The 19,050-nt window shown below is 35.4% G+C and overlaps 2 protein-coding genes across 6 annotated transcripts; one reads left to right on the forward strand and one right to left on the reverse strand.

Moving 5' to 3' along the window:
- The first annotated feature begins 5,334 nt into the window (after positions 1 to 5,334).
- On the forward strand, positions 5,335 to 11,032 carry LOC147507416 (NADP-dependent malic enzyme). Of its 2 annotated transcripts, none has more exons than XM_086600122.1 (20): positions 5,335 to 5,518; positions 5,760 to 6,043; positions 6,816 to 6,936; positions 7,045 to 7,119; positions 7,225 to 7,376; positions 7,487 to 7,592; positions 7,715 to 7,780; positions 8,044 to 8,139; positions 8,230 to 8,301; positions 8,414 to 8,497; positions 8,584 to 8,682; positions 8,774 to 8,821; positions 8,938 to 8,991; positions 9,114 to 9,212; positions 9,299 to 9,388; positions 9,508 to 9,585; positions 9,710 to 9,784; positions 9,916 to 10,006; positions 10,492 to 10,620; positions 10,709 to 11,032. In XM_086600122.1, exons 1-20 carry the CDS (start codon positions 5,489 to 5,491, stop codon positions 10,795 to 10,797), a joined length of 1,938 nt encoding a protein of 645 aa, XP_086456248.1. In that variant the 5' UTR covers positions 5,335 to 5,488; the 3' UTR covers positions 10,798 to 11,032. The 2 variants fall into 2 exon arrangements, with proteins under 2 accessions (XP_086456248.1, XP_086456247.1); XM_086600121.1 differs by having other exon boundaries at positions 5,380 to 5,518; positions 5,757 to 6,043.
- Positions 11,033 to 13,772: 2,740 nt separating this feature from the next.
- On the reverse strand, positions 13,773 to 18,447 carry LOC147507417 (2-oxoglutarate (2OG) and Fe(II)-dependent oxygenase superfamily protein). Of its 4 annotated transcripts, none has more exons than XM_086600125.1 (10): positions 18,135 to 18,447; positions 17,769 to 18,063; positions 17,633 to 17,684; positions 16,811 to 16,932; positions 16,607 to 16,707; positions 16,460 to 16,518; positions 16,076 to 16,132; positions 15,180 to 15,225; positions 14,673 to 14,752; positions 13,773 to 13,988 (listed from the first exon to the last, which is right to left on the reverse strand). In XM_086600125.1, exons 1-10 carry the CDS (start codon positions 18,216 to 18,218, stop codon positions 13,901 to 13,903), a joined length of 984 nt encoding a protein of 327 aa, XP_086456251.1. In that variant the 5' UTR covers positions 18,219 to 18,447; the 3' UTR covers positions 13,773 to 13,900. The 4 variants fall into 4 exon arrangements, with proteins under 4 accessions (XP_086456251.1, XP_086456249.1, XP_086456250.1 ...); XM_086600123.1 differs by having other exon boundaries at positions 16,793 to 16,932; positions 18,135 to 18,372; XM_086600124.1 differs by having other exon boundaries at positions 16,793 to 16,929; positions 18,135 to 18,298.
- Between the last annotated feature and the right edge of the window lie 603 nt (positions 18,448 to 19,050).

Genomic DNA, 19,050 nt, shown 5'->3' on the forward strand with positions numbered 1-19,050 from the left:
TTAATTATCCGCATATTTAAACTGTTTATGGGTTTTTGGGAGTTAAGAGTGTGTCACACCTTGTAGATTGAAGAGTCGGGAACAAATATTGTTTTTCCGAATTCTGTCGAAATTCAGGGTGTGACATGTGCACTAGTTCGAAACAGTGCATTATGTCGAAAAGGTGCAAACTTTCGAAATGTGTACTGGTTCGAAACAGTGCATCATGCCGAAAAGGTGTGACTTGCCGAAATAGGCACTGGTTCGAAACAATGTTTTATGCCGAAATGGTGTGTCATTTCAAAACATGTGACTTTTCAAAGAGTTTCTTATTTTTTCTCAAGAGTCACTGTGTTGTTTCGAAGATGCACCACTCACCTATAAATAGTAGATGAATTTGGAGAGAAAGAAACCAAATCAAATAGAGTTATGATATTTTTCTTCTCTCCTGTTCTTAGTCAAATACTATGTTGTGATTCGCTGATTCTGTAAAATTAAAGTGCTAACTTTCTATAAAAGAAAATTCATTCTATTTTGGGAGACAGTTTCCCATCAACCTTCAAGCACCGTGAGGGAAAAAATATGTCTTAAAGACATAGTGTATCTACACTAGGCTCGGATTTAACTAAAAAGTATAAGACACATACAAGACAAAAAGTTTATATATTTTGGTAATTGGTAAAGAGTAAGTACAATTAAATTATATATTCCTAACAGAAATGGTTACCCCTTTCTCATCATGCATCATCTTTTTCTTCTTCTCAACTGCTTCGTGGTAACCGAGTTCGGGACACTCTTTCAATTCCTGTTTCTTCCCCATCTCCGTTTGTGGGTTTTGGATAGTTGAAGGGGGTTTATGTAACTGAGCAGTAGCTGAATTTAGAAGGTTCTATTTTATCTTCCTAAAACGAACACCCCGCCAGACTTTGACTTAGATTTGTATTTCGGGCTTCCAGTATAGCCTAAGCCCACGATCCAGTCAGGCCCAAGCAGTATATTTATCTAAAATTCACCGTTCAATATCCAATAAAAGTGTCAATCTGGCCCATTGACCCAGTAAAAAGGAAAATGAAAGGAAGTCCTCAACTGGAAATGTTTGAGGTCAATGAATCACTATCATCCAATGATCATAGACATTTATAGTAATTAAGGGTTGACAGTCAAATCTTGTTACACACTTAAACTACAGGTCTACAGTTATATGTTTTTGATAAATAATCAGAATTTAGTTGAATAAGCTAGGTTTTTTAATCTGGGTCCAAGTATTGGACCTACTAGTCTTTATTCTCGTGCCAGCATAAAATTCTTTAGAGCAAGTTGCTGTTAGGTGAGAGACAGCAGAAAATTTGGCACTTGGTGTCATTTGGACCATTCATACTTTCATACTCATATTTCTCTCCTACCACTAACGGCTAATTACACAAGACCCCGCGTAACCATGTCCCCATCAGAAAATGGGTCAATTGGGCCAGATTGCGCTTGATGCTATTACTTGGAGTTTGACAGGATTGAAAGTCGGATTGTGATGTGATGTAATAATTTAGCGACTATTGAGTATCGACACAAATTGTGTCACACAATATATCTTGATCAAATTAATGAATTTCACGCTAAGAATATCAAGTGACAGAATTCTTTATTAATAAGCCAAAGGAAAAACTATGCATTTGACGAATTGACGTTTCTTCGCATATCAAATTATCAGGCATCACTGCATTAACATCTTGTGGTCAAAGAAGAAATAACTTGCTTCCGCATACAACTTCTGAACTTCTGAAGGCTTCCATTGACGATCGTGGTTTTGTGTTTTTAGCTTTGGTGCTTTTTCATGGTCATTAAATTTGTGTTCTTCAAGGGGAATAAATGTCAAACGTAGTTGGTGTTAAAAAGAAGTTTCTAATGACTACATGGTCAGAAATGGCCGACCATCCAAACACTTTCTTTAACAACAAACTCCTCCAAACTCTCATTCAAATAATATTGAAGAGGTACTACCAGGCACCAGCTAGAGTAATCCAAGCAATCTCATATGCTTAGACATTTGAAACTTTCCATTCCAAATTTGCAACCACTCTTCATTATGTCCTCTGTTCATATTTGTATTTTCATTTTCTCTATATATAAATTATAAAACATATTACTACAAACGCAAGTACGCAACTAATAGTTCAAAGATTGCACATCAATTGTCCATCAAGAGAATCATCACAGTAACATTCTTCCCTGTTACTACATTACTTACAATAGAGACGATGCATTTAAAAACGAACAAAAAGAATCACAGTGCTAAATTCATTTGAATATTGGTCATCAGTCAATCAGTGAACTTTTTACAGCTCAATGAACAGTTAGATAAATGATTTTTTTGGAAATAGAAATCCGTTTCGTCAATAATGCAGCCACGTATATATTGGACCATATGGTGATATGGATGACCTTGCGTAAAATGGGTTTTAAATTAGTAGCAGAAGGCCAGAAACATATCATAGGCACAAAGAGTTGGTTGTGCCGAATTTGGGAATTTACGAAATTCCAAACAGTCTTTTCTTTCTTTTTGGCAGTTTCTGTAGAAGTTTTGAGATTTTTGACAAAAATCGTGGTACCAGTGTCGGATCGGTGATAATTTGGCCTTCATTCTCTCAACCCGTCCGGACCGACCTTCAAAATTGTATGTTCAAACCCTCAAAATTAACTCTCACAAATCTAAAGGGGGCGGTCCAACCCCTCATGCCTATAAGGGGCGGGTTAGGGTCTAGGTTTTGAAACATGGGCCCGACCCTCATTAAGTCCTCATCAGTCTTCACTTGACCCTTATATGTTTTTTTTTTTAATTATTTTATATTATATTTTAATTATCTAAATTATATGAATTTTTTCACTAAATCAGTTTTCAATCGGGGATGGATTAGAACATAATATATGCGTTTTTTGTAATTGATTATGAAGGATAAATATATAAATCGTACATAAAATCAAATCCAACCTAACAACATAGTTAAGTATGAAAAATGTAGATGTTTTAAGAGTATAATCTCTTCCATTGTCTCTCTCTTTTTTTTTCTAAAGACATAAGAATGAGTTTTGTACACTTAGTTAAAATTGATATACATAATCAAAATATGATAAAAATAAATAAAATACCACTAAAAAAATTAAATAAACTAATAAAATATAATTTGATCGGGCCCGACTCAACCCTCATTTGCCCCTAAAAAATGAGAGTCGAGGGGTGGGTTAAGGGTTGGAGTTTTCATGTCATGACCCTATTCGACCAAGCTCTCAATACAAGCTTGTCCCTCAATCACGAGGACTTTTATGGTTTGAGGGTTGAGGCTAGCCCGACCCAACCCTTTTAACACCCCTACACTCAGATCACATATCAATATATGCTACAAGCTTTTTCACGTAAGCCCAAGCCCACGTATTTTGGATTGAGATGGGTAACTAGTGCTCAATAATCCATATTAGGTACTAGGCTGCCAGGGAATATGGGCTATAATCACACCCCTAATCATTGTTAGCAATTCGTTGAATTATTCGCGAATCGAATTTTGAAGGGCAAAATGTATAATATTTCCGAATGTTTGAAAGATTCGCAATAATTTGTGATTTTTTGCCTTGAAAGGAATAATACGGATTTTGCCGAATCCGACAAAAAAAAAAATGAATGAAAATTCGGTTGCGTTTTTGTTATTTTTTTTTATGTATTTTAAGTCTCCCACTCTTACATTTTTAGTGATAAATTAATCCAAAAAAATTGTTTTTATATTTTTTGGGCAATATTTAAATTGTCATGTCATGGTGTGTGTGTATTTTGAAATTTGAACGTTAATTTCAATCCAAAAACAAATAAATGAAGATACCTATGTGGACCATTCAATTGGTTTCAATGTTTTTGTAGCTAAATTATTTAGATATATTTGTTATGTTGTAAATAATGACAACTATTATTAATATCTACTAACATAATATTACAAATTTTTTACTTCCAAATTTTTACAACTAAACGTTTAAAACACGTATTAATTAAAGAGTCCGGCTACACAGTAACCAGTTACTGGGATCAAATCCTAGGAACCATTACAAGTTGTCATTGGATTGTCTCGGTTATGGATCTTGACACACACACAGATCTCGGCGCACACACACACGGATCTCGGATCTAAATCAACGGTGGCTTGTAACGGTTGCTGGGATTTGATCCCAGTAACCGGTTATTGGAAAGTCAAATCCTAAATTAAATACCGCATAATTGTTGTACTGTGAATTTTTTATTATACCGTTTTTTTAAATCACCAAATAATTCTCGAATTATTTCGGTATCCCTAATTGGTAACAAGGCCCTAATAGGCTATACTAAACAAAAAACGTGACAATTGTTGAGGCGGGGGGGGGGGGCATTTATCTTATCAACCACTAAAATTCATGGCAAAAATAGTTCGATAATCTTTTCACATCAACTGATTAACATCAGCTAAAAGCCTAATCGTTATGGTCCCAAATTAGTTGGATTATCCTCAGTCCTAAATTCCTGATAACATACATGACACATCAAAGGAGCAAGTTTGGATTATCCCCAATCCTGAATTCCCGAAAACATACATCAAAGGAGCAAGTTTGGATCGCCAGAGACACACACAGAGCTTCTATAGTTCTCTCAGAGAAAAGAAAAGATGGGCAGCTGCCACTTTTAAAGAGAAGCATTTAAAAGCTGCTTTACTGGACAAAATTCGTGTCTGTCTTTTTCCCACTTACAAGTTTACAAGTTCCACTAAAAAGTTGCACACACTAGTTAGATAGGTGGCAATCGCTGTCGCCATTTCTCTTTCAGTGCTAGCTCCAAAGATGAAAACAAGTTTTGAATGGTAAACAGATTAAGGCTGAAGATGTTAATTACTAGACACTAGCATCTCCGTAGACTACCATCACGACTACATAATGACTAATGAGCTCATACATAGTTTATCACATACCAAATCTGATCAGGATTTGTTGTCTCACAATGATTTAGTTGCTAATAATGGTCACAATTGCCAATAGTAACAGATATTGTAATATTCAATACTGATCTTAAAAATTGTTTCTGGCATTTTGCACCATAAAATTAAGTTCCATTTGTGTAACCGTTACACCCAACGGTTGACAAAGTGGTGATCTCCGTTCGATTATGATATAATCCAACACACCCACCTGACGTGTCACGAAATTGAAGTTGACGGTAATCACAAAGTCCACATTCCACAATCCAAACCACGGAATAATTCTCGAGATAACTAAACACGTGTTTCTAGGACAATCTAACAGCATAAACACGGAAATTTATGAACAAACATGCAAACCTCATTTTCCAAATTCACACACCCATGTATAAAAACCAGGACAATGCTCAAAATGTAGAAACAAGAGAGAGAGAGAAACCAAAAAGAGGAAGCTTCTCTCTCTCTTTATTTTCTCTCTCTTCTTCTACAGTCATTCATTCATTCCCACTATAGCCAGCCAGCCAGCCATCATGATCTCATTGAATCGTAGCAGCTTCCTGGTAATTATATTCTTATTTTAATTCTAAAAAAGTTTATCTTTTGATTAAAGAAATTGAAACGAACCACTTTTGTCAATTCCAAAAAAAAATACTGTATTTTAAAAGTAAAAAGTCTATGGAAGTATTAGTTGACGTTGAATGTGGAGAGATAATTTTGAATATTGACTATTATGCAATAATAGAGAGTGTGTTGATATTTTGTGTATAAAAAGAAGTGTTTTTTTTTTTTTTTTTAAAGCAGAATAAATCTTCTTCTTCTAGTACTGGTATTTCTAGTCGTAATTCGCAGAGAAAGGCTTGTTCTTCAGTGACATTTGCTTTGAGTAGTAACGGTAGAGGAGGAGGAGTTGGTGTGGAAAACAAGAAGATGGAGAGTACTTTGAAAGAAATTAGTAATGGTGCTTCTGTTCTTGATATGGAATCTAATTCCAAATCATGTGTTGGAGGTGGTGTCGAAGACTTTTACGGTGAAGATCACGCTACTGAGGATCAGTTTGTTACTCCTTGGACTATTTCTGTTGCTAGGTGAATTTTAAGATCTGTTTTTTTTTTTTTTTTTTTGTTTTGATTATGTCTATGTTTTGGTATATTCTTTGGTTTTGTTTTGCAGTTTTTTGTTTTGCAGTTTTATAATTGTTTGATGCGTGTGTTTTGGTTTACTTTAGAGATTTCGTGTGGGATCTGATGAATTCGGTTGAGCTGATTGTATTACTTGATTCTTTCTTTCATTTTCTCCCTCTGAAAGAAAAAGTGAGAATATATTATAATATTTTTTTTAATGACTGATTTCAATGGTTTACCTACTTTTTAATTATGTCTCTTGCATACTGGAACGTGGTTTGGTTGGAAATTTCATTTCATTTCTTCAGTAGAAGAACAATCTAGAAGTTATTTTCTTGAAAAGAAAAGTTGACTGTGAATAAGACACAAAGACGACAAGAATTTGTAAATTTTTTGTTTTTATCCACCTGTAAGTTGTATTAAATTGTAAGGACAAATGGAAAAGGCTAAGAATTTTCCGACTTTGATAATTTCTCATGATTAAGCTTTCACCACAATTTCGAAGTCAATAAGTACAATGGTTGAGAATCTCCATGTACCGTTCATCATATGTATTTATGTAACTGATAAGCCAATGGACTAGGGAAGTGTATACCAATTTTTAATGTTGATGTCATTGTCTAAATTGTTAATTTGTTATTATATCTTACTCCCACCGCTGGTCACATAATGTTTGTCTCTAGTAAGTTTATCATAATCAGTTGTTAAGAATCTGATCGTTTTTCTTGTGCTGCAGTGGATATTCATTATTGAGGGATCCACACCACAACAAAGGGTTGGCTTTCACTGGCAAGGAGAGAGATGCTCACTACTTGCGAGGTCTTCTACCACCAACTACGGTGTCTCAAGATCTTCAGGTTAATTCAGTGACATGCCTTTGGAACGAAGTCCTTTTTTTAATATATATACAATTCTACTGGAACCCAGTTAATCTTGCTAACCCTTTATATAATCTTGTACATCAGGTCAAGAAAATGATGCATAATCTCCGCGAGTATCAAGTCCCATTACAACGATATGTAGCCATGATGGATCTGCAGGTGTCCCATCTACTCAGACCAGCTATTTATATGGGTTCATGAGTTAGGATTATTTTGTGGCAACTGAACTTAGGTGTTTTTTAAACATATTTTCATAATTTGCAGGAGAGGAATGAAAGGCTGTTCTACAAGCTTCTCATGGATAATGTTGAGGAGTTGCTCCCAGTTGTGTACACTCCCACTGTTGGTGAAGCTTGCCAGAAATATGGAAGTATCTTCAGGCGCCCCCAGGGTCTTTACATCAGTCTGAAGGAAAAGTATGCCTTGTTCCCATGCATTATTGTTTCACTATATCCGGATTCTGAAATGCATATGTATATATATATCTTGTGGTGGGCTAAGGCTGACGAAAATGAGGGTTTTGTAGGGGAAAGATTCTTGAAGTATTAAAGAACTGGCCTGAGAGGAGTATCCAAGTTATTGTTGTCACTGACGGTGAGCGGATTTTGGGGCTTGGGGATCTTGGTTGCCAGGTAAATTGACTCGAAAATGAATTCATCTCCGTGGATATTAGAAACAGCGATTGTTACTGTATGGTAGTTCGGATCAATTTGTTTAGAACAGGTTTCTGATGAAAATGCGGGAACTTTTACAGGGAATGGGAATACCTGTTGGAAAACTTTCTCTGTATACTGCACTGGGAGGTCTTCGCCCATCAGCAGTAAGCATTTCTTTGACTGATAATTACCATTTTGTTAGATAGATGTATGACTAAAAGATTTAGAACCGTGTCTTCCTTATGTTATGTTTATTGCCACTTTGCAAGTTGCTCTCGCTGTTACCTTTTGCTGATTAAACCCTTCCCCCTTCCCTTCGTACTTTTTCAAGAAACCTAACTTGCGGAAATCCTCACCATAACATGCCACCTATATTTCATCCTCTTATATATACACATGTTGATTAGATGGTGTCTTTTATTTGCAGTGCTTGCCCATAACCATTGATGTAGGGACAAACAATGAGAAATTGTTGAATGACGAGTTTTACATTGGGTTAAGGCAGAAGAGGGCAACTGGCCAGGTAACAATTTCATCAGCCTGCCTTTTCTATTGATTAAAGATTTTGTGTGTGCATATTTTGTGACGTGGGTTTGGTATTTGATGATTCTAGGAATATTCCGAGCTTCTGCATGAATTCATGTCTGCCGTGAAGCAGAACTATGGGGAGAAAGTTCTTATACAGGTGTTCCATTAGTACTTGATCTCGAGCACACTTATTCTGTCTTTACAAGTCCCAGGCTTCAGCATTGTTTTGTTGTTTTTAATGACTTATAATATTTGAACTGAATTTTCAGTTTGAAGACTTTGCAAACCACAACGCCTTCGAACTTCTTTCAAAGTATCGCACTAGTCATCTCGTCTTCAATGATGATATACAGGTAATTGTTAAGGGACATACCTCTCTGAAGTATCAGCTTATTCTGGCAGCCCAATCTAATCTGTCTTTTCTGATATGGTGGTGCAGGGGACAGCATCCGTGGTCCTTTCAGGGCTTATGTCATCACTCAAGTTAGTTGGTGGGACCTTGGCTGAACACACATTTTTATTTCTTGGTGCTGGAGAGGTGACTATTTGTAGTGGTAGTAGTGGTTTTGTCCTTGGCCCCATGGTGTAGTTCTTATTATTTATCCTCACTTTATTCTTCGTGCTTGCAGGCTGGAACTGGTATAGCAGAACTCATAGCTCTTGAGATGTCAAAACAGGTATCAACATATGACAAGCATATTGATGCATCTTATTAATATTGTCATTATCTTCAGCTTAGTCCCCAGTTACAAATACTGTGAGCACTAGTGATGTGTCTTTGTTCTTCATGCAGACAAAAGCTCCAGTACAGGAAACTCGCAAGAAGGTCTGGCTTGTGGACTCAAAGGTACTTGAAATCCAAGCAATTCGTTCACCATGAATAGAGAAAATAAGTTCTTTGCACTTTCCTTTTCTATGTTATTGTTATTTTCACATTGATAGAGATATATGTTGTCAAATTCCAATCAGGGGTTGATTGTTAGCTCCCGCAAGGATTCACTGCAACACTTCAAACAGCCCTGGGCTCATGAACATGAACCTGTTAAGAACCTTCTAGATGCTGTTAAGGTCTGGTCTCTCTTTCTCTCTTGCAATGTTACAACTTACAAGCAAATAATAGGTTTTTTAAACATCCATTGTTTATGTTACTCTAGGTTATCAAGCCAACAGTCTTAATTGGAACATCTGGAGTTGGACAAACATTCACAAAAGAGGTGGTTGAGGCCATGGCATCCTTTAATGAGGTTTCCTTCACTTCTCTCTGTTAAAATATACATAAAATACGTACACAGACTTGTGTATACCTCTCAGCATACATACAATTCAAATTCAAGTATACTGATGTAAAACCAATTAAATGCAGAAACCTGTAATTTTTGCTCTATCAAACCCAACCTCGCAATCTGAGTGTACAGCTGAGGAAGCTTACACATGGAGTAAGGTCTGCTCTCTCTCTCTCTCTCCTTCTTCAGTAACAGAAGATAACTTCTCCATTTTGTCTAATCTGCTTAAATTCTTAATATAACTGAATTAAATTCGGACCTTGTTGCAATATCGTCATGCAGGGTCGTGCAATTTTTGCAAGTGGGAGTCCATTTGATCCCGTCGAGTATGAAGGAAAAGTTTATACACCTGGCCAGGTCTGCTTTGGCAGCTTTTACAAAATTCTATATCTTACCATTATTACCTATTGTGGGACAGGAAGACTGTCTTCCGTACTTTTTACCTCTGCTCCTCCACTCCAACTGCTCTTCTTGCTTGTCAATTGCAGGGAAACAATGCTTACATTTTCCCTGGGTTTGGTCTTGGTTTGATCATATCGGGTGCAATCAGAGTTCACGATGACATGCTACTGGCTGCCTGTAAGTGCTATAACTCAAATTAGTAAAAATCAAAGAAATCTGCAACCATTAACCCCACAGACTTGGAGAATATGCATGACATGCTGAATACAATATCGTATAGGAGTGGGTGTTGTATATGGTTCTGGACACATTTTAACAGCATTTTGAAAGTTATAGTCGATACATTACAAGGTTCATGTTGAGTTAGTATGCTAGATAGGCACAAATTATGCCCCTTGCGGTGATTTGTGCATGCTACTTTAATAGGGCATGACTCTTCTGCTGTGCTGTTAGGAACACTTGAAATTACTTCCCTACCCAAGTATTTTCTTACCTGATTTTAGGAAGTTTGAGGTCCACCACCCACTAGACAAGGGATGATATTGGTTGGTAGGCATTTGGGAGATGACACTGCTCCAAAGTTCAGATTCATTGTCACGTTCCTTTGTTATTATTCTCATGATAAACTCACTAATTACTACTTTCTTTGTTTTCTTGAATAGCCGAGGCTTTGGCAGCACAGGTCACCGAAGAAAATTTTGCTAACGGGTTGATTTACCCACCATTTTCTAATATCAGAAAGATATCTGCACACATTGCAGCTAATGTTGCTGCTAAAGTGTACGAACTTGGTGAGTTTTTTATACTAGTTGATCAACTAGTACTAAATATCTAAGCCATTTCGTAATGAGGTTCTTAATTTTCCTGTTTCAAATGTAGGTTTGGCGAGTCGCCTTCCTCGCCCAGAGAACCTGGTGAAGTACGCTGAGAGCTGCATGTACAGCCCTAACTACCGTAGCTACCGCTAAAGAAGTTTTATAGTTCTGTACGGTCCCAGATGCCCATATAGCTTTAAGATTGTTATGTAATGTTTGCAGTTAATCTCCTTTTTTAATTCATTTGTTTTTAGAAGTGTTTAGTTTATATGTGTTCGTAATCAACAAATGTTTCCCTAGTCTGTTTGTATTTTTCATTACAGCTTGAAGATGTTGTACTCTTAATAATTCAGAAGAAATGAAAGTTGTCAGTTTTATTCAGTAATAATCGTCCATCAAATAATAGGGTGTTGCGCCATAATTGACATTTTGCACAGTTTCTACATATGTTTCAAACCCTCTTAAAATGGAGCACGGACACGAGATCACACTAAAATGGACAGCGAGTTGATCGACTTGACCAAACGGATTACAATATTCGTCTGCTACTCAAATAGACATAAGGGTACTTGAACGACAATTGTTGTTATAGCTGATCGTGTTCAAAACCCAATGTTATGTGAATATCATACATTAACTCATCTTCTGATATCGTCGGCTGATTGTGTTCACAACCCAAATTTTATTGCTGTAGGCTGTTCTACACTTCTACTAACTTACTGAGTAACCAAGGCTACTACGGTGAAGTTTGTACTGAAGCTTTGTAACAAGCTTTTGACGGCAAAGTTTTGACATTCCGTGGGTCTACAACTCTACATACTGGAAACCTTTTTGGCCATAACCTTGAGAAAACACGCAACCATCAGTATGATTGGTTGAGAGATGGTTACAGACATCAATGATGATGAAGTGCATGGAAATTCAGCCACATCATCTGTTAGCTTTAACTAACAGGTATGTATATTATGCAAGAATCTTTTGAAGGTGAAATATGCATGAAGTCCCATTCCTGAATAAATACGTGAATGCATATCCTATCTCTAAGGAGTAAGGATACGATCCAACTCATGCATTTATCCACAACTATATCGCTCATGTTCAAGATTCCAACGTGAAGTAAACCATACCTCTGTCACTCGGTCAGAGAAATCAGAAATGGGCACAATGTGACTGTTGTTATACAGGGTTTTCCACCAGTGCAATTCTTTGAGTGGGTTGCTTATGGTAAACTGATCACACGAAAGAAGGAGAACACCTGGAATCGAGGTGAACCCTCATTTCCATGAAACAGACTTGCAAATCAAAGAAAATGTATACAACGAAAGAAGGAGAACACCTGGAATCGAGGTGAACCCTCATTTCCATGAAACAGACTTGCAAATCAAAGAAAATGTATACAACTACATTACGCCAAGCATCTCTCGATAACTCTAGAAGGGAAAGGATGGAGTAATTACTAAGACCAACTCCAATGATCCCTAGCTTAGATCTCAAACAACAAAAACAAACAAACCTAATGTACTTATTATCAAATATACCAGATTTATCAGCCAAAATATAAAAATCAAAGTCAAATGCCGTAAAATGAACAAAGTTCAGTATTGACAGACTATAGTATGCCCTCATGCACTCATGACAGAGTTTCTACATTAGTTGAGTTCTCTCAAATAAAAATTGCTCCGAGAGCTTTTATGTTATATCATGAAAACTGAAGGTTGGCAGACAATCGTTTCTTGAAAAGTTAACTTTGAACAGTAGTATTGCTATAACATAAAATTGGCATTCATATTGAAATTATTAACCCTTATGAATCTAACTCAAAGCCCCAACAATGACAAATGCTATTTAGAGATTAGAAGAGGCACTATTTGGAGATTAGAAGAGGCACGATACCGAAGTGATAGATATCGAACTGATAGGATGGTAGTTTTGAGTTAGAATTACAAGTAGACTTATGCTCTGGAGAGAAGCATACTGGTTTTGTGTACTGTTTTATTTGGTTTCCTTCAATATCTCATGTCTATACTAAAATCAGTCAACTAAACTATATGACAATCTCACAATCTATCAAGAATTCACTATGTAACTTACAGGAACTATCAGGTTTAGTATATGTGCTCAAAATCCTGATGAACAATCATTTATTGAATCCATTAGTCCATCTTCACCTCATTACGTACTCTATGTCACGCTATATTTGTTTGTAATGTGAAAAGCATGAAAGATAAATAACCATTTGGTATTTACTTTCCATGTGGATCTCATGATGCTCATCTTTGAATCGTGAAGCTGCCTTCATGTGGATCTCATGATTCTCATCTTTGAATCATGAACCTGCAACACTACAAGTCTACAATGGCCCATTTAACTAGCAAACTAATCCTGGACACGTGATTAGTTTTTTCTTTCTTCAATTCGTCTATCTGTTCATTATCTAGATTAGATCTTTCAATCATTCCTTCTTGTAGATAGGGTGACTCGCGATCGTTACCAGTTCACGGTACAATGATATCAACCGGTGAGCATTTCTCTTGAAAGAAAGGCCAATACAATTCTCGAAAGACTTGCTCCAAACTTCCTAAACAGCTACCAAGGACGGCAAACTGAAACAAGCTTGCTTCTTTTTCCCCTGAAGCAGTAGTGTAGCAACTTCGGGCTAGACATATTGCACAGTACACACCGTACTCACCTCTACCCCTTGCTATCATAACTGCACCTGTATTAGTGGCAGTTTGTACCAGCTGACCACTAGATGTGCACAGCATCATCACATTGGACACCAGCTGCTATTAGGACCACATTGACTCGGCAAAAAAAATCAAAATCACACTAAGTTTCAATCCAGTTATTTGTTATATTTTACACTTGTGAAGATATGTTTTAGTAACAGGATGGATTTGAAGGATTCAAGATGGGACCTTCACCTTCTGTTTTAGGCTTTTAGCATGGATACTAAGAACGCTCCTGACAACAAAAAGCTTATGCATCTTTTCACAGTAAAAAATAACATTCGTTAACATTCATAGCCACATAAACAGATGCTCGAGCAAGACATCTTATCCATATAGGTTTACATGGGCATGGGCAACTAATAGTGACTATTTCACTAAATTGATATCTTAAGTTAATTTACGACCATAAAAAATATAATATATAAAAAATTGATAAATTATTTTACAATATTGAAGTGTATTAGCCAGCAATATCATGGCTTGATTATCACGAAATTTAAAACAGATTAAAGACTACATTTATACTAATTTTGTTTCTGGTATGAGCTCAGGTCGGTATGAGTGTCCTTGTACCGTTGGCTTAAGTAAGCTGCACATCTCACCGGAGGAAACCTGGTATAAGCAGCAGAGAATCAACGTTTTTAGTCCATTGCAGTTGCGCCAGAAGGACACTATAAAAGCGATTAATAGAAAAATTGCAAATGGAATCCTATGGACACTATAAATTAATATAAAACCCAGCCTTTATCTAACCAGATTGTATCTAACTTAGAACCTACGTCAGGGTCAAATCCATTTACATTCCTTAAACCTTTCAGCATTCAAATTATCCTGGAAATCCGTTTAAGGCCATCTGAACAACTCGTAAATATTCAAAAGCTAAAACTGGGCTGGTTTTTCTATGACACAGAGGAAGTTGTTGATCAATCAACTAAAAGTTCGTTTAAAACGAAGGCTAGAATCCCTGTGCTGAACTGTCCATAACATTAGTATGCTGATATTACGCCTGAAGTTACTGCCTCCTAAAGCAACATTTTTACTGGGAACTAAATTTCTCAGGTAGCTTCTCTGCTATAGCCAAATGATAGTCTGAAACTAAAGATCAGCAGTTAAAAGAATTTCCTTCTTAGAAAATAGACTTCAAATAGTCCCCAACGTATCGTTATATCCCCAGACCTTAGAAGGTGTGGCAATCTGTTTTTCATTCCTCTAATTTGTTAATTTGAAGTCTAGTTTAACCAGATACACATGGTAAATAGAGTAAAGCTTTCAGATTTTTTTTTTCGTTAGTCTTACTTGGGTGGATTCGTTTCTGATTTGCATGAAGGCAAACACTCCACAAGACATTCATGGCTAGGCTCCACAAAGTATGCAATCTGCCCCAGAAAATAAAATATTAGACAACTAATCATAATATCCAATTTTCACTGATAGACACGCATAAGAAAAGAGAGAAGTAGAAAGAGAGGTGAGAGCTCAAATTAGCCAGACACAAACATAGGATAATAGAAAGTTGAAGAACCAAAAGGAGATCCCTTCATTTTGAACAGATACATACACTAGCAGAAAAAAATGAATGAATGAAACATGGTTCGTCTGATGCCTGTAGGGAACTTGAGAAAAGATGCCATAGGTCAATTTTCAAAAAAAATTAAGTATCTAGTACTATCCTCATGAAGTAGTTAAAAATGGATGACACAATAACATCTAAGATGAGCCTGCTTAGACATCAAAATGTTAAAGGCCTCAGACTCTAGGATGTTAACATTTACAAACTTCGTGAAAGATTGTGATGTTACTTACAGAATACCGCTCTTGCCCATTTCCTAACACTCGATGTAACGTAGACCTGAAAAATGAAAATGGAGACCTTAGCCGTCAACTTTTAATTAACTGATGCTAAGTATTCAAAGCAGCCTTTCATGAAATACAAGAGAAAATCAAGTAGCAACATTTGTTTTGGAATATAAATTGGACTACACAATGATTCAGGTACTGTACATACTAGTGAGATCTCCTTAACAGTATCCTACGGCTACGGAAAATGGCCTTGAAGTGACCTAGATAAATTGGCAATTTGTCTCGTGGATTTATGGGCAAACAAATGACAGTCAACAGATCCAAAGTGTTCTATCAAAATAAATTGGTGAACATCAACCATTTATCCTTATTTGGATGAAATCAATTAACTGATGTGTTCAAATAAATGTATCGAAAACAATAAGGGAATCTTTACTTTACTAACTTTATCTATTTTATCAAAATTCAGCGAGAAACAAATACATTTCAGATTGCTGATTCGCTTTTTGACCAACTCATCAACAACGCATATGCCTTTCCTGGACACCAGTATATGTGGAACTTTGACCATTTGGAAAATCGCTGGCTAGGTCAGTGATGGCTTGGTGAGTAAGACGATAATTTTTTCTCTTTCTTTGAATATATAAATAAAAAACATTAAGATCAAAAAAGAGTTCTGTACATCTGGACAAAATAAAGCTACGCCACAACTTAATCCTGAAATAAATGACCAATATTTCTCATAAAAATATATAAATTATGTAGTTTGAATTGTTTTATTACCAGAATAATTAAATTCCAGCAAGCAGTCATCTTAGAATGACTTAAAGAATATAAAGTTGCACTCTCATTCACTAAAGGGACACTATTGATGTTTCTTATCAAATTAAGAGTTGTACCTGAAAGTACCATTGCTCCAACGCTCCAACATGTCACCGAGATTTACTATAAATGCCCTAGAGGAATAAATCAATCATTAAGAGAATAGCAGCAGTAAATTTTAACATAATAGATTACTTATTTACAAGTGCTTGAACAATCATTAAGAGAACAGTTAATGATGATCATATTCTTTACCCTAAACACCAAAACAGAACAAGATTTAGAAGTGCATGAACAATCACCTACTTGGTTGGAAGACAAAACTTTGGTATCTAATGAGGGAAAGATGAATTATACACCAACTACAAAGGATACAACTCAAACACATGGAGTCTGACTTGTTTTGTAACATGAGATACACACAAATTGCAAAGAGTCTTAGAATTGTTTACAGGGCTCACCCTTTTTGTGGCGCTACGTACTCCCATATTTGAGGGTTAGCATCCTTATCCTTGCAAATCTGCAAAATATACACAAAGCTGCAGTACTGTTCCACCCAATGAAAATGCAGTGAAAAACTAGCATATTCTATATTCCTTTAATCATACTTGAAGACCCAAGACATCATCTGTTGCCAACAGGGTAATTAGTCCATAGTCAGAATGTGCTCCAGCTCCATAAATTCCATTTTCGGTATCAGAAACTCTACCTAAAGAAAGAAAGAAAGAAGAACCATAACAGTAAACATCATATTAGCATACGGAGAAAAAAATTCTACAGTAAAATCTTATGACCTGTAATTTGTGCTACACCTTCATAGTGTAGTAGGCGCAAAGTTGCAATAGGTTCTCCTAGCATTTCTGGCTTATCAAAGAAATCACCGTCGAGGTCAAGTGCAAGAGCTATGATCCTAGCAACTTCTTTTGCCACCCTACTGAATGGATAGAAAACAATGGGATATATGAGGACATAGTGACATAATTAATGCATATTGACATTAGAGCAGTAGAGGATCTTTCACAGTCAATTCATCTAGTAGAATTATGCAAACGCATGACCCATAAAAATAACATAATTTTTTTTTTTGAAATACATAGCTTAATCCCAAATTCAATCAGCTCTTCTATAAGAACTTTGAAGAACTAGTGTACATTTTTCAAGTATATAAGCAGAGTAAATACATAAACATATACACAAAGTAGTTATCCCTCCAACTCAGTGTCATATTTAACATCGGCATGTATAGTAAATTTTCCTACCAGTTTTAATCATAAATAGAGCCGTGGCACTATAATCAAGGTCAGGACAAAAGCTATAAAATAAAAGCAAAACCATTAGGCAGATTGCCGTTTTAGAAACGTAAGTTTGAATTGTATGCTTTAAAAGATACAAATGCAATTGTGATATGCACCTTGGAAAAGGCATTAAAAAATTGAAACGTCATATCTCCTCCATCATATATCAAAACTATAAGCAGGACTTCAGCCAATGGTTTTTAAAATCTTATGATATTGAATCTCAGGCAATTGGTCCGATTGCAGCTAATTGCCGTTTAGACGGAAAAAGTTAACTAAATTTTCTTATAGTAGACAGATGAGAACTCTACATTGTAAGAGCCAAAAAAAAAGACTTACAGGGCTTCACTGTGGTATTTCTCCATAGTCTCCCTCCATCTAGGTAGTAAATCTTCAAGAGATCAAAATCTATTATTCAGTTAAGAGACTCAGAATGATACATATGCATTATAAGAATTCTGTGAATAACTATTACCTTTAGAAGGCCAAACATTTGGTCCATAAAATGTTTTTTCTGAATCAACATCATCTTCAGGTACCTCAACACCTATATAATATCCCTCCTTATAATCACCATTGACTTGTTTTTCAGGATCAAGAAGTTCATCAAGAATAGGAGTATAGCCTCGATGTTTCTCATTCCTAAGAAGCTTCATTTTCTCATCTAATGACAAGTCAAAAAAACTCTTGCTTTCCTCAAAAACATTGTCCATCAACTCCTCACTTATTCCATGGTTTATTACATAGAAAAATCCAGAATCCAAGCACGCCTGTAATACATACAAAGTATAACTTACCATATAAAAAGTAATAAAAGTAAAATATTGAGTGTAGTAAGTACCTGTTTTAAAAGCAAAACGGACTTGTTAACGTCTGGGCTGGAGAGATCGATGCAGTTAAGTACTGAAATCTTCGAATTCTCCATTTTTAGTTTTTAGACAAGGTTTTGTTGTGGAAAAGGTTTATTATTATATATATATGAATGCGCACGGCGTCTCAGTGATGAGTGGATTCTAGGAATCTGGGTACGGTGTACACGTTTACGTGTTTAACAATAGATGCTGATGTAATAAGTATGTAACTAACGAACAGAATCTGAATATATTTGACTTTGTGTCTCTCAACTGTCAACCGTTTATTAGATATATATTATAGTCTTTTATGGAGACTCCAACTTTTATAAAACACTTTGCCTAATTATAAAAAAAATAGAAGAGAAAATTGATATTAAGAAAAACCAAACATTATTACCGGAAAAAAAAAAATATATCTACTATCTATATATATATATATAAATATATATATATTTTCTATATATATATATATATATATGAGAGTTAGTTTTTTTTTCTTATATAAAACTCTAATATGAAAGATAATCTTTTAAAACACAATCCCACATACATAGAATCTATTGAAGAAATTGAGTGTATTTCTAATTCTTATATTTGGAAAAATAAACACATATTTGATCGATAAAACAAAATTGTTAAAAAATAGGTGATTTATAAAAGGTAATTTCCTATTACTTAATCAAATATTTTTAGTGTTCCAAAATCTTATATATTTGATCAAATAAAAAAAAATCTTTATAAAAATATGTGATTTGTAGAAACTAATTCCCTATTACAAATCATACAATTTTAATAAGTTATACCCTTATTTCAATATATCCTTAACAACTTCCACATAGTTAAAACAATTATAAAAAAAATAACATCACAAAATATATAATGGAAAATTTTTTAAAAAAAAAT

Source organism: Coptis chinensis, chromosome 3, assembly GCF_015680905.1.
Source record: "Coptis chinensis isolate HL-2020 chromosome 3, ASM1568090v1, whole genome shotgun sequence".
Lineage (NCBI taxonomy): Eukaryota > Viridiplantae > Streptophyta > Magnoliopsida > Ranunculales > Ranunculaceae > Coptis > Coptis chinensis.

Bases quoted from the DNA above. Each gene is read 5' to 3' on its own strand.
- LOC147507416 (XM_086600121.1), top strand. From the start codon at position 5,489: ATGATCTCATTGAATCGTAGCAGCTTCCTG. The intron at 6,044-6,815 runs GTGAATTTTAAG...CTTGTGCTGCAG, and splicing joins TGGACTATTTCTGTTGCTAG to TGGATATTCATTATTGAGGG. The intron at 7,781-8,043 runs GTAAGCATTTCT...TTTTATTTGCAG, and splicing joins GAGGTCTTCGCCCATCAGCA to TGCTTGCCCATAACCATTGA.
- LOC147507417 (XM_086600123.1), bottom strand. From the start codon at position 18,218: ATGGAGAATTCGAAGATTTCAGTACTTAACTGCATCGATCTCTCCAGC. The intron at 16,519-16,606 runs GTATGATTAAAG...TATATTTTGCAG, and splicing joins ATGATGTCTTGGGTCTTCAA to ATTTGCAAGGATAAGGATGC. The intron at 14,753-15,179 runs GTAAGTAACATC...TTTCTGGGGCAG, and splicing joins ATGGGCAAGAGCGGTATTCT to ATTGCATACTTTGTGGAGCC.